Source organism: Rhinopithecus roxellana, chromosome 6 (genome assembly GCF_007565055.1).
Source record: "Rhinopithecus roxellana isolate Shanxi Qingling chromosome 6, ASM756505v1, whole genome shotgun sequence".
NCBI classification, from domain to species: Eukaryota; Metazoa; Chordata; class Mammalia; order Primates; family Cercopithecidae; genus Rhinopithecus; species Rhinopithecus roxellana.
Genome location: NC_044554.1, coordinates 12,997,181 through 13,021,883, shown reverse-complemented (window position 1 = coordinate 13,021,883; position 24,703 = coordinate 12,997,181). Strand labels below are relative to the sequence as shown.

At 45.8% G+C, this 24,703-nt stretch overlaps 1 protein-coding gene across 1 annotated transcript in view; it reads left to right on the top strand.

The window, feature by feature from the left end:
* CDHR3 (cadherin related family member 3) overlaps positions 1–24,449 on the top strand; it is a 68,044-nt gene extending 43,595 nt beyond the window's left edge. The window contains 13 exon segments of the mRNA XM_010380651.2: positions 4,676–4,847; positions 6,952–7,057; positions 7,767–7,869; positions 9,688–9,910; positions 12,240–12,411; positions 14,069–14,190; positions 14,192–14,323; positions 16,227–16,408; positions 18,519–18,530; positions 20,378–20,411; positions 22,563–22,579; positions 22,581–22,609; positions 24,145–24,449. Coding sequence (XP_010378953.2) covers positions 4,676–4,847; positions 6,952–7,057; positions 7,767–7,869; positions 9,688–9,910; positions 12,240–12,411; positions 14,069–14,190; positions 14,192–14,323; positions 16,227–16,408; positions 18,519–18,530; positions 20,378–20,411; positions 22,563–22,579; positions 22,581–22,609; positions 24,145–24,449 — 1,609 coding nt within the window.
* The last annotated feature ends 254 nt before the right edge of the window (positions 24,450–24,703 follow it).

The window sequence follows — 24,703 nt, the reverse complement described above, 5'->3', positions numbered from 1 at the left end:
ATCTGGGTGGGGACACGGCCAAACCATATCAGGTACCAACCAGCTCCCTTGCCTTTCAGCTTCTGGTTGGCCAATGGAGAGTCCTGGAAGGAGAGAGAGAGGAGGGTCAGTCTTCCTCCTTGTGAGCTGGGTACATCCCTCCCCTGCCTGAATATTTCCATTCCCATAGGCAGCTCTCTGTCCCTGGTGGCAGGACCTGCTTCCTCCACTGGCTCCCCTGGGCCTAGAGGTGGTAAGGGTGCTTCACTCTCATGAGCCTGGAGATATTGCACTGTCCCATGAGATTTCCATATACTCTGTGAGCACCTTCTTCACAGTCCCTTTACTGACCCCTCCTAGAATGATCTTAATTCACCAGCTGCTTCTTGCTGACACCCCAATAACGTCAGTCACAATCTTGAGCATGTAGTAGGTTCCTATCCCAACCTAAGCCCTACAAGTCCATTAGATGGGTGGGTATAGCTGTATGGGTAGTTAGGATTGTGACTTCCACACCTTTACATGCATAAATTGAGAGATGTCTGGGCCCTGGGGATGGAGTAGAGACAATTTGCAGCATCACACTTACACTTTATTTGACATTTTAAATCTGTGGTAGCACTCTTGGGTGGTTCCAGTACATCCTGGGAAGCTCCTGCCCTCGTCTGTCCTCCTGCTCTTCCTTGTTCCTCTGCCCTAAGAGGTGGGGGGTGAAGGTTAAGAAGTGAGAATGTCTGGAGAGGGCTGTGCTGTCTCAAACCTTCCTTGTCCATTTTCTCTCTTCAGTGCATATCTGTTAATTGTATATTTGGCTTCCTGAAGTCCAGATTCCCCTGGGGTATGGGAGGATAGTTTGCAGACTGTGTTCCATATTAGCTGGTGAAACTGCAATTTGAATATCCTAGACTGTCCAGGCAAAGCCCAAACAGAGTCCTGCTCTTGATAATCTTCCCTCCAGATTAGCCCTGAAGGCCGAAGTGAAATCCGTAACTGGACTAACTGCATTTATTACTGAAGATAATCTAACCAAGGCTCAAGTCCCTTCTCTGGGCTCTTCTAGTGGGAGGACCTCTTAGCCACCTTATGAACGCCAAGATGTGAGGAAGGGCAACGAAAGGGACGCCTCCTCTGCAGTTCCAGCGGTGGAGGTCTTCAGCCTAAAGCCCAGCCCCGCGTCCCAAGGCTGCATAAGGGTGGGTGCAGAGAGGGCTGAGAAGCCCTGAACTGCAGCACCCGCCACCCTCCCAGCCTTATAGCTTCTCCAGTCGGACTATGTCAAAGCCAAGCACACAAGCAGGTCAAAACAGAACAAAGTGACAATGGCAGTGGTTCTGCCACAGTCTCTGACACTTGCTCTTGTATGTTTGTTCCTTCCTCAGAGGCTGTGGGCGCGGTCTCTGCTATGAAGTTCTTGAGAGCAGGTGGCAGAGCCGGTGGGGTCAGCGCGGCTGCTGGAGGCCGCGTGCTGTGCTCCGGCTGGGAGGAGGGCGGCCTGGAGGAGGCGGGCGCCCCCTGCTGCCCGCGAGGGCCCCTGCAGGCTCCCAGCCCTTCGCACCGTGGCCCCTACGGCTTTCCCAGGCTGATAATGAATGAGCCCAGGGCCCAGCGAGGCTTCCGAGGCACCGTGACAACCCCTGCTCTGACTGTAAATTGTCAGGCGCTTCACTGAAAGCGCTTCGCAAGCTGTTTGTGAGCAAGAGGAGGAGCAGTTTGGCTGATTCAGAATGACACAGTCGCCTTTGCATGGGGAGAGAAACATGTCTGATGGCTGGGAGCGAGGGTAGTCCGCTTTTGAGGCAGGGATTGCTGAATGAGGGGAGTGGCTTTCTAAGTTAGGCGTTTAGGGGAAAAAACTCAACTGTCAGGGACGAATGAGAGAACAGGCCAAGCAGTTCGGGGGGCCAAGTGAAGAGGCCTCTGTTGGAGTGCCTGAAATGTCTGGCTTCAGAACCTTGGATTCTTTAAATGACGCAATCTCCTGGCTTCTGCAGAGTTGAAATCAAGGCTTAGATCCCCAAACCATCTGTGAGCCTGGATACTTATCGATGGAAATTAAAGTTTACAGTGACTCTAACACTGCAGAGGATCGAGTCTGTATACATCCACTTTCCTGGACAGGCCTTGAAAATGCTCGGAACCACTCTTTCTTCCCCCGTGCAGTGGGGACAAGAATACAAACCTCTCCGAGATGAGAAAATTAGAGATAGTGTTTTTAAAGTGCTCGGTATGATACAGCATGCAGTTGGTGTTGAATAAGTAGTGTCTATTCTAAGTCCCTATGAATGAAACCATGACATTGTGCAACCAAGGCAGGAATGCTCAGACTCCAATCCTGCTGAAATACAGAGGTAATCTTTGCCAATGAGGCATCATGGAGACTCCATTACACCTGTTTTCGCTCCAGCTAGCAAACCTGTTATCGTCAGTGGCCCATGACCATTCTTGCTGTCAGACTTTGCTCTGTATGCACTGAGCCCAGAGCCGATTTTATCTGCCATGAAAAGAGGATGTAAAACAAAGAAGGGAGCAGAGTTTGGTTGCCGAGAGAAGTGTATGCTCCAAGAACCAGATGCTAAGATGGGGTTAAATGTGCAAGGCTATTATTAGGGGAGATGCCTGTGGCAGAAAATGGGGAGAGAGATGGACAAGGCTGGGCAAGTCATCAGATCATGATGCAAGGCTGATCTGAGTAAAGGAAAGAGGGAGAAAAGGTAGTTGGACGTATTCTAGGCTGCCATGCAGTCTAAGGAGTGTTCAGCTAGGGCACTGGGGGTCCTGGAGTCAGTGTCAGCTGACACAGGACAGGAATGAGCCTTAGTATCTTTGCCATGACCAGTTGTTGATACGTGGCCTCACCACAAACACAGTGATGGATTCAGAGCTCAGCAGCTGAGGCTGATGGTCAGTTATGCTCTAGTGGTTGAAGGTCTTCCAGGCACATTCTCACGACAGCCACGATATATTTTTGTAAGAAATTCTACCAAGGCAAAATACGATTAAGATAGCCAAAACAAACAAAAAAGAAAAGCCACAAATTCCTCCCTGCTTGCTCTGCATGCATGCTCCTTTGCAATGTGATTTTGCTGTTCCATCAAGAGATGGGTCTCCTTGAATCTGAACTTGACCATGTGAATTGCTTTGACCACTGGAGCATTAACAAACATGGCACAACAGAGGCTTGAAAAATGCATGTGCATTGGGACTTGCCCTCTCTTGTTACTTTTGGAACCCAGAGACCTCCATACAATGAGCCTAGACTAGCCTCCTAGAAGATGACAACAACAAGAAGCAGAAACCAAGCACCTTCCCACCACTGGGCATGTGAGTGAGGCCATCCTAGACCATCCAGCCCCAGCCAAGCTGTCAGTGACCACAGAGACCACCTAAGCCAAACTTAAACCAAAAGGACTGTGGGAAAACCTATAGTACTGTGAGAAATCATAAATGCTTGTTGTTTTAATTCACTCAGTTTGGGGACGGTGTGTTATGTAGTAAAAACTAATTGATATCATTTATGTCCATTTTATAGATGGAGGAACTGAAACCTGGAGACATGAGAAAGCCCCTCAATGATTTGAAGCCTCAAGGTGTTCACTGTCTCCCTCAAAGCCTCCTACAGCAAGCTGGGCTTGATTGGAAGGCTCTGAGTTTGGGGGTAGCTTTATTCATTTGTGTTATTTGCCTAAACCCTGGAGTCTACTGAGATTGAGACCCCCAAATTTGATCATTAATAAACATCTTTTGGATGAATAATATAAAGGTGTTAGGAGGCCCTTCTAGGCCACTGAAGCCACTAGAACACAAGTCAAGGAATTCTCAATCTTCAAAGCATGGGAGATGAGGGGTACAGGGATTCTCCCTAGCCCAATTAGAAACTCCTTCAGGCAGGAGGTAAAATTTGTATTTCTCTTCTATTCTTCTTCACGACTGTGCTAGTCTTATAAGTCTATTGTTCATTCATTCAACAAATATTTATTGAGTGTGCCAAGAAACAAGCAAAGATCCTTGCCCTCATAGAGTTTACTTTCTAGGAGGGAAATAGACAATAAACAGAATAAACAAGAGAAATATATGGTGCATCAGATAATGATGTGTGCTGGGAATTAAAAATAAAGAGGGGAATAGGAGAGGAAGTACAGGGCAGGGAATATTGCCATTCTAGATCGGGTAGCCTCACTGATAAGGTGACATTTGATTAGATAGATGAAAGAAAGCGAAAGTGTGAGTCACGTGGGTATTTGGGGGGAGAGGATTCCACAGCTAATGCAGTGATGCTGAGGCCAGAGCCTCATGAAGAGTTCAGGGAGCACCAGAAGGCCAGAGTGGCAGGAGGAGAGTGAACAAGGAGAGGAGCTAGTGGGAGATGAGTTCAGAGAGGAAAAGGCAGGCACGTCATGAAGCATCCTGCAGATCAAAAGTGGGACTTTGAGTGAAATGAGGAGCCATTTGGGACTTAGGAGCAGAGGAGTGACATGATCTGACAACATGTTAACAGGATCCCTTTGGCCGCTGTGTTTAAAATAGCCCAAAGGTAGCAAGGGCAGAATCAGGGAGACCAGTTAGGAGGTGACTGCAATGACCATGGACTCACTTTGAATTGCAGTTAAAGTAGAGGTGTCTAGCCCAGGACCCATGTGAGAAGGAACAGTCGATTACCATTTGTTGGGGGAAATACTGGATTGTGTCTTTTCACCAGCCTTATGGTGCCGGAAAGAACAGCCAAGGGGACGTTGCTTCTTGACCTGAACAAGTTCTGCTTTGATGATGACAGTGAGGCACCAAACAACAGATTCAACTTCACCATGCCATCTGGAGTGGGGAGCGGTGGCAGATTTTTACAGGATCCAGCTGGCTCTGGGAAAATTGTGGTCAGTTAATGGTCATTGCATCATTAAAAGGGCATCGGGAATCGGTCCAACATGCATCGTGCTTTTGCTGCCCCATAGAGAGAAATTTCCAAGGTAACCCCCTCTCAGAGCGACCGTAACTGACAGGCTTAATAGTGAGTCTGTGTTCCCCAATCGCTCTTTATTTTACCCCGGTTCCAGGAATCGTTTGTTACACATAGTTGTGCCTGGGCTGCTAAGGACTGGATTCTTTCTTGCATAGCATGCAGTTTGTGTGCCTGCTTAGCATGCCTTCACAGACACATCAGTGCCCTCTGTGCTCAGGCACTTTTGTTTATTTGAGTGCTCATTCCCGGCCCATAGAGGTGTGACGTGATAGAAAGCAGGGCCGGGACCTTGAGTGTGTCTGGATAAATTCCACACCGTGGAACCACTGGAGACCAGAGGAGTGTGAGACAGTGAGGATGTGTAGGGAGCCCCCTCCCTGGCAACTCCAAGGGACAAAAGCTGCATTGGAAGAAGGATGGACATGAAAAGTGGGTCCCAATGAGCGGAGTTAGACCTTTCCTTACAGAGTTCCTGCTGCAAGGTGGTGGGGAAGGAGAAGAGAAAAATGAAAGAGCTGGGAAAGCAGCAGCCTCAGGGAGGGAAGCCAGCAACCCACTACCCTTCCCCTCACCCAGCTTTCTTCTCCACCTCCCATCCCAAACCCTTCTTCAATCCCCAAGACCATCTCACCCACTTTATTCATAGTGCCATCTTAAAAATAATTTCTATTTTTTTCTGTTTAGGAAATTAATACATGTTCATTGTAGAAAATATAGAAAGCACAGAAAAGCATCACCATTCACTGAAAACCAGTGTTAATAGTTTGGTACATGTCCTTCTTGTCTCTTTTCTATAGATATATTTTATGTCTATTTTATACATATATGCATAGGTATTTTTTATTTTTATTTATTTATTTTTAAGAGACCGTGTCTCACTCTGTCACACAGGCTGGAGTGCAGTGGTGCAATCATAGCTCACCACAGCCTCAAACTCTCAAAATCCTAGGCTCAAGTGATCCTCACATTTCAGTCTCCCTAGCAGCTGGGACTACAGGAGTGTGCCACCGTGCCTGGCTTATTTTTCAGGTTTTTCTAGAGATGGAGTCTTGCTATGTTGCCCAGGCTGGTCTCAAACTCCTGGTCTCAGGCAATCCTCCCACCTTGGCCTCCCCAAGTGCTAGGATTATAGGCATGAGCTACTGTGCCCAGCCTGCATATGAATTTTAAATACAGTAGTGCCCCCTTATCCACCGGGGATATGTTCCAAGACCCCTAGTGAATGCTCGAAACCACAGATAGTACCAGACCCTAAATAAGTTATGTTTTTTCCTTCTATACATAGATACCTATGGTAAGTTTAATTTATAAATTAGGTATAGTAAGTATTGACAATAATAATAATAAAATAGAAAAGTTATACCAAAATACTATAACAAAAGTTGTGTGACACTGGGCATGGTTGTGCACACCCATAGTGCCAATGACTTAGGAGGCTGAGATGGGAGGATCACTTGAGGCCACGAGTTTGAGGCTACGGTGAGCTATGATTACACCTGTGAATAGCCACTGCACGCCAGCCTGGGCAACAAAGGGGACCCTTATCTCTAAAAAAAGAATAAAGAAAACCAGTTATGTGAATGTGGTTTCTCTCTCAAAATATCTTATAGTGCTGTACTCACTATTTCAGACTGTGGTTGACTGCAAGTAACTGAAACTGTCAAAAGCAAAACCACAGATAATAAGGGGGGACTACTATGATGAAATAACCTTGCATATAAGATTCAGTTTTGTGCTTTTCTTCAACGAATCTGAAGTTGTGATCCTGAGCAATAGTGCTTAATGAACATCTTTGTACATAGATTCTCTCTCCTGGTAAATCATTTCCGTTAAGTTCACTAGCAATGAGCAAAGGTATGGTCATAACTTTTTAAAGCTCCTCGTTTTTATGGGCAAAGTGTTTTCCAAAAGTGTTTTGCCAACTTATATATCCACTAGCAGTATATGAAAATATCTCTCACAGCCTAATAAATAGGATTGTTTAATCTGTATAATCTACTATCTCTGTTTTAGTCTAGCTGATTGGTGATCTAGACTATGAAAATCCAAGTAACCTAGCAGCTGGCAATAAATATACGGTGATAATCCAGGTGCAGGATGTGGCCCCCCTTACTATAAAAGCAAGTATCATTTTGTTTTATTTCATGAGTGTCTTTCTTGAGTATCAATGACTAAACTCTGCTGGGCAACACTCGGTATTGTGCTAGGTCCCCCATCTCAATAGTACTGCCCTCATGCAGGGACCCCCTCTTTCTCGGCTGAATTGCAACATGTAAGAGTCTTTGAAGGGAAATGCAAATGCCATCATATGACTTCCTTGGTTAAAGCCTTCGAGCATCTCCTGTAGCTGTCAAGTTCAAGTTCCAACTCTTTGGCTTGGCATACAAGAATTTTCATCATTTGGTTGCTGCTTGATTCTCCGGCTTCACCTCCTGTCACTTGCTTCCAAGCCCCCATTTTTTTCCAACTAGGCAAACAGCTTGAAGTTTTCCAGAGTGAATTATGTGGTTTTATACCTTGGCATTTTTGCATACACCTGCAACACCCCCCAATATCGTCCCTGCCCCATTTGTCTAATTCTGTCCTTATAAGGCTCAGCTTGTTCTTTCTCCTGGAAGCTGTTCCTCCTCCGGGTTCTGCAGTGCTCTGTGCGCTCATGTGTTTATCAAAGGGTGATCACCCTCAGCATCTAAAAGGCAGGAGCTCCCATGTCTTAGTCACCTGGTATCCCCTACACGCAAAGCCTGTACACAGGAGATTCTTTAAAGACGTTGAATAAACAAATGGATGAGTATGGATTTGTGATTGAATGTGTTTCTATTTCCATTTTTAGATAATATCTACATTTATATCCTAACAAGCCCAGAAAATGAGTTTCCTCTCATTTTTGATAGGCCATCCTACGTATTTGATGAGTCAGGAAGAAGGCCGGGTAAGTAACAGGCAAGACACAGACCAGAGGGCTCTCAATGGACTCCATCCAAATGTGTGTTCTGTGGAGTGGAAAACTCCCTTCTGGAGGCCTCGCATGCTGTTGTGCACAGTGATTCACAGCTGATTAGTATTTAGTGCACCTCTTATTTCTTTTAAATTTTCCTTGTTGCTGAGGAGCCCTTCAGGTGAAACTTGGACTTTTGAAAACTGTTGATTAAACTGCATTTCTCGGAAGCCTCTGATTGCTTCCTTGTCTGTTTGCCTGATTCCGCTAATCCTCCCTTTTCCTAGCTTAAGTTTTCTCTTGGTCCCCACTGTGAGTTTTATCCTGCTCACTCGGAGAATTAAAATTTAAAAACAGAAATGGTTTCCCATGTCTATATTTCCTTCATTTACAAACAAAATAAAGGCATTTTCTCTCTCACCTACTAGGATTCCCTGAAGGCCTATTTTTCTGCCCTTTACAACACCCTGCTTTTAGCAGGCTCTTCCCCCACTAAGGAAAAGACTCACTTCCCACTTCCAGCTTCACTTTCTGCCTCTCTCTCGCTCTCTCAGTTTGAAGGTAATACTATAAATGCTGTGTGATAGACTCCTCACAGCCTTGCATCTTTAGATCATGGATCCTTTTTCCATATTAAAGACAACAACAAATCAAACCAAAACCAAAACACTCCCTCTAAAATGATCCATTCTCTTTAGGATGGTCTCCATTTCCTGACATTAAGTTTTCAAGCAAAAGGCAAAATAAAGGTCCAAAGAAAATGCTTTTAATTTCTTATACCTTATCCAGTGAATAACAAATTAGAAAGGAATAGGCTTTCTGGGAATTCACAGATCTTACTGCAGTTCTTTTTGATCACCTACCTTGGGTCACACACTTAGTGCTGGGATACAGAATTGAGCAAGAGAAGGTTTCTGCCCTTGAGGAGTGTAATTTATGAGAAGGAACTCCTATAAAACAAGCAAGCCAGAATGCTAGCAGCTCCACCAACAGTATTTGTAAAAATTGCAAAATGGAAGAGGACTTAAAAATCTATAATCTGTAATCATCAATTGCTAAATTCTTTAACAATTGTTTATTTTTATAAGAGCAATTCATGCTCATTACAGAAAATTGAAAAACACGGGACTTTTAGACAACACTGCTGCAAAGAGATGTATGTGTGAGGATGTATGTTCTTTGTACTATTGTTTCTGATAGCAAAATGATTGGTGTCCCTGGAGTCTATATAAAGGCATAAATTGCTGGGCGCGGTAGCTCACAAGTGTAATCCTAGTACTTTGGGAGGCCAAGCCGGGTGGATCACTTGAGGTCAGGAGTTCGAAACTAGCCTGGCCAACGTGGTGAAACCCCGTCTCTACCAAAAATACAAAAAGATTAGCCAAGTGTGGTCGTGGGCATCTGTAATCCCAGCTACTTGGGAGGCTGAGGCAGGAGAATTGCTTGAACCTGGGAAATGCAGGTTCCAGCAAGCGGAGATTGTACCCCTGCACTCCAGCCTGGGTGATAGAGTGAGACTCTGTCTCACGCACATGCGTGACACGTACACACACACACACACACACAAACACACACAGAGGCATAAATTGTCTATTACAGTTCACAGGACTGTTTGGATCATAGGGCCAGTTACCTAGCAGGTAATGGTTAGCATTATTTCAATTTAGTAGAATTGAAGCTATAAAACAGAGTTTGGACAGCAAGGAGACCTCCAGAAGTCCTTCTTCCCATGGCAGTGAGGACATCGGTTCCTGAATCATCCTTCCCTACCCCTTAAAAGCAGGACTTATTGCAGGTACTTTATTCCTCCAACCAGAACCTGAGTGGGACAGGTGCAAGCCACTGATAAAGACCTCCCCCAGTGCAGCCTCGCATACTCCATCTCCACCGGAGGGGCCAGCCTCCAGTACCCGAACGTATTTTGGATTAATCCCAAGATGGGAGAACTCCAGCTGGTAACTAAAGTGGACTACGAAACAACCCCTATCTATATTCTCAGAATCCAGGCCACCAGCAACGAGGACACAAGCTCTGTCACTGTGAGTGGGGCTGCTTGCTGTAGTCCCGGTAACCCAACTGGTTGACTCAGGGTCTCTCCGGCACCTACAGAGTGTGGATATGGCAATGAGGAAACTTCCCAGGGCCACATCCTGCGGATGTGGTGAGAAACAAATCAAGGTGCCCTGAGAAATAAAGATCCACATTTTTCTTTTTTTCTTTTTCTTTTCTTTTTTTCTCTTGTTTGAGACAGGGTCTCGCTTTGTAGCCCAGGATAGAGTACAGTGGTGTAACCTTGGCTCACTGCAACTTCCACCTCCTGGGTTTAAGCGATTCTCATGCCTCAGCCTCCCAAGTAGCAGGGATTACAAGTGTGCAGCACTGTGCCTGGATAATTTTTGTATTTTTAGTAGAGACAGGTTTTGCCATATTGGCCAGGCTGGTCTTGAACGCCTGAACTCAAGTAATCCACCCGCCTCAGCCTCTCAAAGTGCTAGGATTATAGGCGTGAGCCACTGCACCTGGCCCCACCTTTTTTTGAGGCCCAAGTTTGTGGGTGACTGAGAAAAGCACTGAAATTGGTGGCCAGCTATTGGAATGTCGGGTGGAACCACAAAGCCACTTTGTGGGACAAGGTTCCTCTTGTGGCCCTTTAAATCTTGCTTTGCCTTCACTGAAGGCTGTTGGTGAAATGCGCACTGTCCAGAAGTTGAGTGTGGTTTTGGAGTTATGCATTTCCTCCCCAGGAGCAGTTATGCCATGTTCCTACCCTGCCTCTACGCACACTAGATGGGGTAGATCTTAAAACGATGCTGTGCTGCTATCTTGCTTCCCAACCTTTGAGGCTGAGAATGTTGTTATATACAGATTCTGAGTCAGCGGGTCTGGGACCTGAGATTCTGCATTTCTGATATGGTTCCAAGTAGGGTGGCACTTCTGGTCCCCTGCCACACCTCGAGTGGCAAGGGCCTAATAGGTCCCTGTTGTCAGTGGTTTGGATTATCCAGGGGCAACATGATAGCCACAAAGACCAAACTATTCCCTGGTCCTTCCCATTAGTAAAGTAAAAAAGCATGAAGGCAAAATGAACTCTCAGTTAGCAGCAGGCAGCTATAGACAAAGATTGGCTCAGAGTCAGGAGACCAAGTTCATTTTTCAACTTTGATCCCAGTTTTCCGAGGGAGTCTGAGCAATGCTTATCTCAGTGTCCCTATTTCTCTCTCTCTTAAATGGAGAGTCTCCTGATAACCCTGTGCCTGAATAGTCTGCTTCCTCTGATAGCTTGCTTCGAATTAATGGGATGATGTTTTTAATGATGTGCAAGGTTTGACATTGCTACCCAAGGAAAGTTGGAAATAATTGCAGTGTTTGTTAGGCTGGGTTTTTGTTTTTTTTTTTTTTAGAAAAATGAATGGACCCTACTTTGGGAACTAACTAGAGTGAACATTTCAATTTATTCCCGGGCTCAGAAATAGCTGAAATCCCAAATTTCAAAGGTAGTATGAATATGACTCAAAATTCATAAGCTTTTTAAAAAGGGTGATGAACTAAATGATCACACAAGTCCCTTTCAGGGCTGACGTTCTACGATTCTGTGCTGGCAGGCATCCCAAGCTATATTCCAATTCAGCAGGCATAGAAGACAGCGATGAAAGAGAATAGGCTGGCCCCTGCTTATGGCAGGTTAGCCCTAGGGCTTAGTACAGTGCTAATAGCCCAGGTTACAGATGAGATCCCAGCTTAACCAGGCCTGCTTGTTCTGTCCCAGTGGGTCTTAGTCCTGGCTCATATTAGAATCAGCTAGGGAACATCAGTGAGGGCCCTGACCCCTACCCTCCAATCTATTGGGTCTGAAGTGGGCCCAAGAAAGCAGAGCCAGGGTTGAAAACCATTTCTGTATATGCCAGAGTTAAAGAACTTCCAATTCACAAGGGGCAGCAGGTAAGGCAGCACATGGAGTCACCGTAAATCCATACCTTCCTGGAAAAACAATTCAATGTCATCCGCAGGTGAGCCTATGTGTTCAGGTGCATGTGTGTGTGTGGGGGGGTGGGACAAGGTATGCATACACTACATGTGTACACACACATGCACACGGGGTAGAAATTAATAGCATAGGATTTGGAGTAGGACAGACCAGGATTCAAATCCCAGCTCTGCCATTCACTAGCTGAATGCTCTTAGATCAATTACCTACTATCTCGAAACCTCCATTTTCTCATCCATAAAATGGGAATAATCATGTTATCTATCTCATGTGAGTTTAAATGAGCTAATTTATGAAAAGTACTTAGCCTGAAAACTGCCTACACACAGTAAGCACTCAATGAGTTTTAGCTACTGAGAATGACCACCTTCTTGCTACTCTAGGTTACCGTGAACATCCTTGAAGAAAATGATGAAAAGCCCATTTGTATTCCAAACTCTTATTTCCTGGCCCTCCTAGTGGATCTGAAAGTTGGCACAAATATTCAGAATTTCAAGCTGACGTATACTGACCTTGATTCCAGCCCCAGATCTTTCCATTATTCCACTGGCCCAGGTATAGTACTTGGTGTCGACAAACCTGACCCTGTCTCTGAGGACCCTGAAGTTGTCTAGGGTGGGGGTCTGTGCTCACACACTGATCTGGGCAAAGTGGGATGGGAGTTGGGAGGGCATTATTTTTTTTGAGATAGGGTCTTGCTATGTTGCCCAGGCTAGTCTTGAACTCCTGGGCTCAAGTAATCCTCCTGTTCAGCCTCCCAAGTAGCTGGGACTAGAGGCATACATCACTGCACCCAGCTTGCTGGGGAAGTGTTTGAATGAGGAAAGCAGAGATACAGAATCTAGCAGCCCCTATGCTTCCTGACGCTCCTCCCGGTTTCCCCTTCTCGTCGTACTCCTCCCAGACCCCATATGTGACTGCTCAAAAGCCCAAGAAAAGGGTGAACCCCATCCCCTAATTCCTGACTACAGTATGAGTCATAAAGCCTATTAGTGTCATTAGAAAAAATGCAGTCCAACTTTTCAACCACCTCTTTTCCTGAAAGCTTGTGGTGGGGGCAGGGAATCCCAGTCCTCTCTCTGGATAATAATAGATTAAATAGATTAAGTGCATTTTGAAATGTGTCCTCAGGAATTCTCTTCTGCTCCATTCATCTTCTCTCTTTAAAAATACACCATTCTAGGGAAAAAAGAGCACCCCTCAATGGAAATTAGACCAAAATAGCTCATCTAATGAAGTGCTGGGGCCAGAGATTTAAACCTAAACAAGCAGAACAATTCCACGTGAGAGAGTAAAAATCCATCCCTGCTGCCTGCTGTGCCCTTGGCCGAGCAGGAACTTGAACAGTAGGAAGCCTCTCGAGCTGGCTGTGTCACAAAACCCAGGGGCAGAAACTGCCTCGAGACTGCAGTTGCTGAAGATGGAAATAATCCATACTGAGAGCCCTAAGGCCTTTATGGAGCATTTTGCTGTTAAGGGAGCAAAAATTGCATCATCTCCTGCTCCATTTACTGGTGTTCAGTTGGTAATGAGTCTGGAGCCAGTGGAGGAATGAGCAGGGGTGTGCTTGGGCTGCCAGCCTCTCTGCCCCAGGCTCCCTGAGCTGAGCCATGAGCCCCAGCAGTGCTGCGTGTGTGTTTGGGGGTGTGATGGGGTGGGTTCAGGAGGACCTGGGACTGCCATTCCTGCAAAGCCAGGAGGCACCTTCTTTTGGGGGACTCCAGGGACATCCATAACCAGTGTGACCCACTGGGTCCCATGAAAAGCATGCAGTGAACTTGGCCTATGGCTAGGGACGTGACCTATTCTACCCTCTTGACGCCCACTCATTTGTCTGAGTGTGAATTACAGTGTTGTTACCAAATAATTGCCGGGTGAGAAATCAGAAGGGCTGCACCAGGGTTACAAAGTCTCTGCTTAATACTCAGCAAGATGGCGCCTAGGCTAAGGGTTTTGTCCTATTGTCCTTTTCTACTCAGCCTTGTTTGTAGCCACGCTGGCTGTGAGCAAGAGTTTCTTTGTACTAATGCCATCTCTGGTGCAGGTAAAGCCTGTAGCATATAACTAATCCAGCTCTGGTGTGTCACAGATACAGTCTACACTTGAGGTGTGGACATTTGAGAAAAAGATTGAGTGCAGTTTTCTTCTAAATTTTTATTTCTTACTCTCTTTTCTTCCTTTTACCAACACCCCTGCATCAAATCTCATTTAGGTAACATCAACAATCATTTCACCTTCTCTCCCAATGCTGGTTCCAACGTCGCACACCTGCTGCTTACATCTCCCTTTGACTATGCTGGTGGGCTTGATACGATCTGGGACTACAAGCTACATAACTGTCTGCATAACTGATGATAACTTGCTGTCTGGCAGGAAGAAAGATGAGGCTCTTGTTGAGACAGGAACAGTGACACTGAGTATTAAAGTCATTTCCCACCCAACCACTGTCATCACCACAACCCCCAGGGTAAGGGCTTTAGGACCCGGAATCCCCAGGCATGTTCCCTTGTGAGTTATGCTGATGGAATTCTTTCCCCTCCCCGGAGATATGTGGGGTGGACTGAAGAGTTGTGGTATTAGGATGTTGCCAAAAATGGCAACCATGGGCTGGACTGGAGTAGCTACAGGGTGGCAAAAATCTGGTGAGACCTCAGACTCATAAAACCACTCGTATTTCCTGTTCTGGTAGAGAAGAGTGTATTGTTTGTGCAGAGACTTGTGAGAGATCAGACCTCAACCACCTGTGTGGCTTGTGGCACAGGAGCCAATTTTCATGGGCATGCTGCCAGATGCTACCTTCACAACCCCTCTCTGCTTGTTCAGAAGTCTTTGCAAATCAATATCCATGAAATCAGGTTGCTTGCTTACTGTTGGGAGCCCTTTTCCACATCTTTTGAAGAATCGCCATGTACCAATCTATACCCTACACCCCACCTCCACTCCAAAAAATTCATCCAATCTGCAAATATCGATTTAATGCCTATAGTGTGCCAGTCACTTTAGCAAACAAGCCAAAAATGATCCCTGCTCTCAGGAAGCTTATTGTATGGGTGAGTGGTTCTCAAAGTGTGGTCCCTAGACCACCAGAATCAGCACCACCTGGAAATTGGTTAGAAATGCAAATTCTTGGGCCCAGCCTAGATTGTTAAAGTTATAGGTCACGCAACCATGATCATCACCATGACCTCCAGGGAAGGATGCTGGAAGCTGGAATCCCCAACTCCATCCCCTAACCTAATAGATCAGAAACTCTGGAGGTGGGGCTCAGTGAGCAGTGTTTTTTATCAGCCTTTCAGGGAATTCTAATGTGCATTAAAGTCTGAGAGCCACTGATCTAAAGGGGCAGACAGATTACAAACAAGTATTCAAACTGACAAAGTAAATACAGACTGTGGGAAAGGGTAGGAAGAAAATGACCAGGTGCTATCACAGAATCGGCTTGGAGAAGGAAGGGAGAGCCTGGAATCTGACAACAGGATTATCTCCCCTGCCCCTTAGAGGAACTGGCTTGCATCTATGCTAATTCATCTGTCCCCTTTCTTCTTCTTCTTCCTCCTCCTCCTCCTCCTAGTAGAAGCTGCACCCTTGGTCAGCAGCCTCATACCTGCAGCATGCCAGAAGGAAGATAATCAGAACCTTAGAGAACCCCCTATGGAGGCGGCCAGCTTCTTCTCAGAGTCTTCCCAGGAGCTGGTTCACGCTTCTCTCTCCCGTGCTCACGTCAATATGACCCCAGTGAATGAAGGTATATGGCAACCCTAAGGACTTTCCTTGTGGGAGGAGCTGGTAGCCTCCCCTGAGTGAGGAGTTCCCACCTTTCTTGGGCTCAGAGCATGACCTAATTGTGACATCTCCAATCCTGAAACCTCCGTAACTTGTTTGTTATCTGTCTCCAGCTCTAGGAAGCAGATGCTGAACTTGAGGCTTTGCTGTGATATCAGCCCACTCCTCTGGCAGTGGCAGCTTATAGTTGAGAAAACACTGAAAAGCCTACAAGGTGTTTAAAAAAACAACTTTCGTGGCTTATGCCGTCTTGGTGAGAGACAATGGCTATATTCGTCCCTGGGTTATGCCCAGATATGGTAGAAAAAAAGCCAATGGACTTTTTTTAGCTTTGGGGAAGTGGAAGACAGAGAATAAAATTAGGCCTACAGTTTTCAGTTCCCTAAAATTTCTGGGTTTTGATCTAATGGATGTCTGCAAAGACTATAAACAAGGTGATGGGTTGAAGCAGCAAGAACTGTGAGCACACAGATGTCCAATTTATAGAGTAATAACAAAGAGTGGAATATATACTCAACACGAGAGAGTGCTGAATGTTAAAATCACTACCATCCTCCACTCACCCTCCCTGCTCTCTGTTGTTCAAGCCCAGGGTCACCTACCAGGTCCTGAGGAAAAACGTTTACTCTCCATCCGCGTGGTACGTGCCTTTTGTCATCACTTTGGGCTCCATATTTCTTCTGGGTCTCCTGGTGTCCCTGGTCGTCCTATTGGCCAAAGGCATCCACAGACACTGCCCCTGCAAGACTGGGAAGAACAAGGAACATCTGTAAGTTGCCAGTGGGCTGGGCCCTCTTCCCCTCCCCCTTAGGGCACTTTCTGGTGATATTAGGAGAAGGAAAAATGGAGAATCAGGATTTCTCTACAAGGCAGGTTGCCTGGAATGAAGGCAGGAAAAGGAGATATGGGGGAAGGAATCCCAGCTCCCCTCGGTCCTGGTGCACTTTTTTTTCACCTGCTAGGCCAGGAAACCATCCTTTTGGCTTTCACTGGCAACCTACTCTGTCCTTGAGGCTCTCAATGAGACTGGGGCATCAACCTTCTGATGACCTTGCCCTGGATAAAACCTTCAGAAAAGCCCTATTGTGAATAGTGATAGAATATGCCGTGCTCTTATTTGTAGATTATTTAAAGGATAGTATGGAATTAAGGCAAGCACACAAAACCAATAAGGGAAATAAGCTTGTGTCTCCAGTGACTCAGCTGGGTTTTTGTGTGACCAAATTATTAGTGTTTTGGATGTGGTCTCAGTCTCTCACTCTTAAGGATTATAAACGCAGGCCTGTTTTCTCTCTTTCCAATTTTCACCTGCCCACTAATATGCCTCTAATTGTGCCAATCTGTGACGTGTCTTTTACTGGCTGAAAGTGAGGTAGTAGAGTGACATGAAGAGAGCACCAAAGAATCACAAACTTCTCCCAGAGCCAGGCTTCTTGATTCTCAGTAGCTCTTAACAACTTACAGCTTAGATGGTTCTGAGCCTGAGTTTTGGAGTTCGATGGGCCTGGGCTGGAGTCTTACTCTACCGTTTTCTTGGAATATGGCTTTGAGAAAGTCACCACCTCTGTGAGCTTGAATTCTCTTGTTTGTAAAATTAATCAACTAAATGAGCAAATGCCAACAAGGCACTTAACTGTATTCCTGATATAGAGTAAATGCTTAGGACACTACCCAGACATTTTTGACAAATCTTGTTTCATTATTCTTCATAGATGAGTCCCAGTGAGTTCAGGATTCTAGATTCCAAGTTTAGCTCTATGCCAAAGTATCTTGAGGTATTGGAACCTCTGAGTTCTAGGATCTCTCAATGGCAAAAAGAGGGGGTGATGAGACATGTGTGCCTTTTAAGGGCATTTTAAATATTAACCATTAACTGTCAAATAACAAAATCTATGGATGAAAGACTGTATAAAAGCACAAGGCATTAGAATAAAGATGTGCATTGCATTTTGCTATATTTATTGTGAAAGTTTGTTGCTATGGGCAACCTTGACTTCAAGGTAAGAAATCCTCGAGCATCTGCTGAAGTTAAAAAAGGCATTTTTGTTTGAACTCTATTCACAAATTGATTTTTTTATAAAAACAGCTCTAAAAGAGTAATTGCTTGTAAGGATGGTGGTGTACTGTAATGGGATTTGGATAGAAGTTCTTGAAGAAACAAATCCAATAGACACTGCAACTCTCATGTAATTTATGGCTAAATGTTAAATATGTACCTTGAACCTGGTTCTTTTAACTTATGTTGTAAATATTAATTGTTTTCAACATGGTTGACTTAAAAAAGAAAAACTACCTAGAAAACCAGACTCAGACTCAACCTCTCTGGAAACTAGTTATACCATATGACAGCCAACCTTTGTCAAATAGCAAAGAAGAAAATTAGAGTTACAGAGTTATAGAATCCAAGGTGATCGTGGGAAAGGTCGTGGGGTCCAAGTCCAGCTCTTTATGTGACAGGAAACCAAAATGTAACTGCCAGCTCTCAAGTCTCCCTGCTGTGAGCCAAGCCTTCTGCTCTGCTGGCTCTTGGGGAGAAAGGGATGGGGCAGGAAGACTTGCTAGGCAGTCTGACTAGGGCAGTCATGTCCTCACCAGGTGTTCTCATCAGAGACAATGTATTCCCTAAAGTTTATAAGGGGATACTTTTTAACTCATCAAATTCTCAGAACGTCCCTAGTCCAAAGCCAATAGTGAGAAGCTGCTTTGTTTGAAGCAGATGTGGTGGTCTAGTCTTTCTGTTCCCTATCCCTGGCACCTCTTTCAGTTAACCCCTGTATCTCAAAGGGCATAGTTGCCCAAAGAACCCCATGGTGTCATGTATGTGCCAGTGCAGCATACTTTCAAGTGAATTAATATCCACTTTTTTTTCCCCCGCATAGGACAAAGAAAGGAAATAAGTTCGTACCTGTTTCCCTCGTCTGTTGTTTTTTGCTTGCTCTGTTGTGCTACATAAAAAGGTTCCAACTTGGCAGAGAATCAGGCTGCGATCATGTCTTGGAGCATTTTCAGCTGCATCTTCCGCAGATGGAAGGAAGTGGAGGTTGGTTGCAGCTGGAGAATGGGAAGGGTGGGGGCACAGTATCTTGGCCCACCTGGATCTCTCAATTTGGTCCTGTCTGTGCCCTACCTAGCGCCCTCTCCAATCAGCTCAGTTGAACACCTAGGTCTGTCCCTTGCTGCATGGCACAGGAGGAAAGAACTCTCCACGTGTGAAACGTAGACAAGACCTGCTTACTGCTGCCCACGGAGGGTGTCCTGAGGACAGCTAATGCTTTGTGCTGGACACAGGCCTCTTTTGAAAGAACAAATAAGGCCAGGTGTGGTGGCTCACACCTGTAATCCCAGCACTTGGAGAGGCCGCGGCGGGTAGATCACAAGGTCAGGGGTTTGAGACCAACCTGGCCAGTATGGTGAAACCCCGTCTCTACTAAAAATACAAAAAATTAGCCGGGCATGGTGGCACACACCTGTAGTCCCACCTACTTGGGAGGCTGAGGCAAGAGAATTGCTTGAACCTGGCAGGCAGAGGTTGCAGTGAGCCGAGATCGCACCACTGCCCTCCAGACTGGGCAACATAGCGAGACTCTGTCTCAAAAAAAAAAAAAAAAAGAACAGATAATACTTGATTCCCAGATTCTAATGGATTTGATCATTTCCACAAATTATTTAGATCAGACTAGTGAGAAAGGGGAGATGGGGGTGGTGAGATGGGCTAAGAAAGCTGAATGACTTCAGGGAAGTGGGTAAATTGGGGGGCGGGCGGGGAAGGTCCATCTGAGCAGCTCCAGGTCTGAGGAGGTGTCCTGGCCGGGCCTCAAGTAGACTCCAGAGTGTTGGGGAGACAGAACAAAGAATTGGACAGTGTTTTAATTAAAAAAAAAAAAAAAAATGCTTGCTTTAATCACTCCATTCACAGGCATGTGTCTGACATGCTTAAGGCTTGTCTCAACAGGGTTAGAAATTTGATTATAGTGGTTATTGATCATATTGAAAGTGATGATTTTAATAAATGAGATTTTCACAAACTGTCTCTAATCCCACTTTTTAAAAAGGGGCTGGGGGCTGGGCATGGTGGCTCACACTTACAATCCCAGCACTCTGGGAGGCTGAGACTAGAGGATCACTTGAGCCCAGAAGTTCGAGACCAGCCTGGGCAACATAGTGAAACCCTGTCTGTAGAAAAAATTTTAAAAATTAGCTGGGTGTGGTAGTGTATGCTTGCAGTCTTAGCTACTGGGGAGGTAGCTGAGAGGATGGCTTGAGCTCGGGAGGTCAAGGCTGCAACGAGTCGTGATTGTGCCACCGCACTCCAGCCTGGGTGACAAGAGTGAGATCCTGTCTCAAAATAAAATAAAACAATGAAATAAAATAAAAGGGCTTGGGGAATGAATGCACAAAACCCCCACCTTATGAAAAGAGGTATCCAATCCAATCTTTCTTTCTTATCTTAAAAGCCATTAAAAGCCAGTTTTCTCAGTCCACTGATAACAAGCTAGAAAAAGAGTAAAAAAACCCAAATTGTATGTGTATTATTGTGTGTGTATATACGTATATGTATGCATTTTTTTCTGAGAAGATGGAAAGCTGTCAACAAACACATCTACAGACAGAACAATTCTTTGCTGTGTCTGCAAGACTGAGATCGAAGCCTATTTAGGGGAAATACCATTGTGGGGGTGGAATTTTAAGGTCAGTTTAATGCCCAAGAAGCTTAACTTCTGCCTGTTCTGTTCTCTGCAGAAACGAAGACTGCAAAGAGAGACGTTGTGGTGGTGAGTATGGGTAGTGTGGGGCACTGGGCATAGACACTGGGGGATAGGGGCCCCATCTCCCCCGAAGGCAGGCCTGACACAGCCTTGTGGGCATGCTTATCATTCAGAGAGGTGCTTGCATTTGGCTGCTGGAACAGATTGCTGTGTGACGAGCTCCTGATAGAATTTGTTCCCTCCACTGAACATGCCTGCTGATATATTTGCAGAAGAACTGGATTTCATAAATATTGAGTAGTAGTGTTTATTATCTATACCAGCTCTCCACGAGAGTGAGTTGGGGGAGTGAAGCTTAAAGACCAAAACTAGTGCTTCAGCCTCCAACGATACTTAAATTTTCTTTCTTTCTTTTTTTGAGACACGGTTTCACTCTGTTGCTCAGGCTGGAGTGGAATAGCACAATCTCGGCTCACTGCAATCTCTGCCTCCTGGACTTAAGCGATTCTCATGCCTCAGCCTCCCAAGTAGCTGGGATTACAGACATGTGCCACCATACCTGGATAATTTTTTGTATTATTAGTAGAGATGGGGTTTCACCATATTGGCCAGGCTGGTCTTGAACTCCTGACCTCAAGTGATCCACCCACTGCGGCCTCCCAAAGCACTGTGATTATAGACATGAGCCACTGCTCCCAGCTGATTTGAATTTTCTTTGCTCTTCCACTACCATGCAGAAAAGTGACAGAGAAAGGGCCCTGCCTGGTCCGGGGTTGGCTCTGCCCACTTAGCCTTATCACCTTGGGGACTTCCCTGGCCTTGCTGAGCTTTAGGTTCCTCACCTGTAAAATGGGGGGTGAAGACATCTGCCCTGAGATAACAGATGGAGGAATAGTTTGAAAATTGTTAAGTGTCACACAAATGCAAAGTGTTACAGGATAGCTGGAAAGTTCCCTCTCCTCCACCTATCTCTTTCTCTCTCTCTCTCTCTCTCTCTCTCTCTTTGACAGAACCTTATCTACCCCCGGGAAGTGAAGCGAAAGAACTTGAAGGTGGCTCCTTCCAGCTCTTCCCTACCCTCATGAATAAGGCTTTGTCATGGTCCAAGCTTCATGAATTTGTTGCATGGTAATTCAATGGCTCCTCCAATGAGGAAGTCAATGCAGGGCGCTGGAATTTTAGCTTCAGGCACATCCATCCCCTAAGTCTTCTATGTTCTGGCCAGTGTACAAACAGGAAGAAGAGGCAGTCTCTGGTCTCCTGGGTCTTATTGTCTAAGGTGAGTACCCTTGGGGATGCCACTTAGAGATTGCTCTAGAACTACGTAATATTAAATTAGTCTATTAAATAAATACCCGTGACCACAAAAAGTGGGACTGCTTAGCTGGTCAAATTGATGAAGCCTGTATAATCCCCATTTCCTCTCTCTTCAGAGTTGGGGAGTTGTGGGGAACTAGGTAGGGGATTCTTCAAGTGATAAAACCTGGGGATTGGAAAGCTTGCCAAACTCCAAACACAATCCCTGCTACTGTGCTAGCCTACCCTGACTTTGGCACCTCTAGAGGGCAGCATGTGAGGGAAGGGGTGTTTCTATGGGGACGAGGGACAGGTGCAGTAGGCAGAAGTCAGGTCCTGGAGGGTGGCACCGAGGACATATCAGGGAACAGAAGAGACCTGGAGCACAGGACTTAGGTGAGGCCCAGATGCGACATTGCATTGGCCTAGGCAAAGGGAGGCCGCAGGGGAGGGCCAGAGTGCCAGGGCCAGAGGTACGGACACCTAGGAGCTCAACTGTGTCCACCTTGACAATGCCTGACAGCAATCCACTGACAAAACGTAGGTCTTAGCCATGCTGTGTGGCATTTCCACTCTTCCTTCTACGCTTAGATTTTATTTACTCAGGATGCTTCCTTAACCCCCAAGTGTGGTTTAAATGTCCCTTCTACCCCTACCTCTACCCCATGACAGCCTACATCTCCCCATCATAGCCTTATCACTCTGCATTGCAGCACCTGTTTGTAGTTGGCAAGCTTTGTACAGGCAGTAACCATGCCTGCCTTGTTCCCTGCTGTGTTCCCTGCATCTAGTACAGTGCCTATTAAAGACTTAGAAGTCAAGAAGGCTTTGGGTAAGGAACTTGGGTTGTGAGGATGCATGGCTTTGCCTGGGGGGAGGAATGTAGGGTTGTGTTTGATGCCGTCTCTGTCTTCTCCTTAGGAAACTATCCAGATGAACAGTCTTTGATGAAGAAGCCATAAATCCAGGTAATTAAGTGGCAATACCACTGTAAGAATGCTTTTCATATTCCAGACTGGTGGAAGCATGGAGGACCTTATCCAATTTCCTGGTTTTAACTCATTTTGTCAATCCGTTTGGCTATGTCGCCTATATAGTGCTGACTCTTCCAGGCTAAAACAATGTGAGATCAGCTGTGAACCCAGCTGGCTTGCAGATGCTCAATTACAGGATCACACTCGTGAGGCCTCAGTGGGTCTCCACCTAAAGGCTCACGTTCAAGGGCCATGCCTCTTTCTTGCCTCCCTTCCTAAATTACGAACCAGCTGAGGCAACTGGTGAATCCAGGAATCCATGTTTTTTTCCTGCTTGTTGGTACTCATTGCACCCCCCGCCCCCCATCCATATTCTTCCTGGATGCTTCTAATAGCATTTTATTAGTAGTGGAAGATACAGAGAAATGGCAAGTGTAGTTTCTTTTTTCCCTAGATCAGGGCCAAGAATTTCTTCTTGGTCGGCAAGATGAACATAAGGTAGAGCTGGCCTCCAGAGCTCTCATCACCCCCGTGAAATCAGCTCCAAATTTAGCTCCTTTACACTCATCCCTCCACTTACAAAGGCTCAATTATAGACGTGAATAAAGGGAAGGAAACCAAATTCAGGAGGCAAGTGTGTTGGCTTCCTGCCACCCTCATATGCAAACGGCACCGGTCCTCCTCCTAAGGAGGATGGCTCCTCTCCAGTGAGAGGCTGCTGCCGCTGCTGCTGCTGCTGCTGGAATTAAATTTCCCTCTATTATTAGGTGCTTGTTACCATAATGTGCCCACATTAGCATAAGTGCTGGTGGGATCCTGAGCTGAGAGGCCACTCATGCTGTATGGAAATGACAAGAAGCAAGGGCTTGCCTTAAACCTGATCTTCCAGAGCAAAAGGCAGAGGAGGATTTTTGTGTTTTTGTGTAGTTGAGAGAAAAAAAAAGAAAGACATGAGCCAACTGGCTTAAATCAATTAGCGTCTGCTGGCTCGGACACAATAAAAATGGCTTCCTTGCATCATCTCAAGTGGGACCAGATTTGTGTGTCTGTGTCTACAAATTGCTGCTAACCTAACATAAATAAAAATCAGCCTTTTCCTTCTCACTTGGTGAATTCCTTTTTATAGCAGGAATTCAGGGGTCTTTTAAAACAAACAAAATGAATCAGAAAGTAATGGGTAATCCCATTAGAAACTGAACCTAATTTATCCAAAGCTTGCATAGAGTTCAAGATTTACATGGCCTTCTCATCCTGCAATTGAGATGTCCTTGAGATGCCCCTAAGTGTTTCTGTCCAGAGAGGTTTGCTGTTTGCTACCTGTGTGGTCCAAGCAGCATGGCTTGTGACAAGGGCAGGCTGGTGGAGACTGCAGTGCTATTCACATGTCTGCTGTCGGTGTCAGTGATTCACATCTTCTAGTGCGCTTCATCTTCCCTTGGGAGTCAGAACAGAGCGGGGTAGAAGTGGGAGAAGAGACAGTCATTGGAATTTTCTGGTTTATGTGATTGTTGTGTTTTTTTCTTCACTAGTGACCGGGGAAATGTATGCATTCAACTCAAAAACTGGATCCAGAAAGTGGAAAGATCCACTAACCCAAATGCCAAAATGGAAAGAGCTCAGCTCCCAGGGAGTGGCCCCATGCAGAGTCGCTGCTGGAGAAGGGATGGGGCCACTGAGAAGCGCCAACCGGGGAAAAGATGAGCTGAGTGGCAAAGTGCGGGCTGAGGATGCTGGTCTGGGTTCCAGAAATGAGGATGGCAAGCCGGGCACCCCAAAGAACAGAAATCCAGCCTTCATTAACAGGGCTTCCCCCAAACCACACCCAGGAAAGTAAACAGGGTCTAAGGAGAGACCTGTCAATCACTGGGATGCTGCCTTACCCTAAATTCTATGGGGACAGTGTGGGCATGGTGTAGGTGGGACAATGTGGGCTGAGGGGATTCAGACATCCAGGGTCAAACATGAGATACCTGACAAATTTTTAAACAAATAGAAAGGGGTTTGATCACATAGTTTCCTGTTCTGAAATGATACAGGAACATTTTCTATCAGATCTCAGAACTACCTGTGCTTCTGATCAGCAGGACT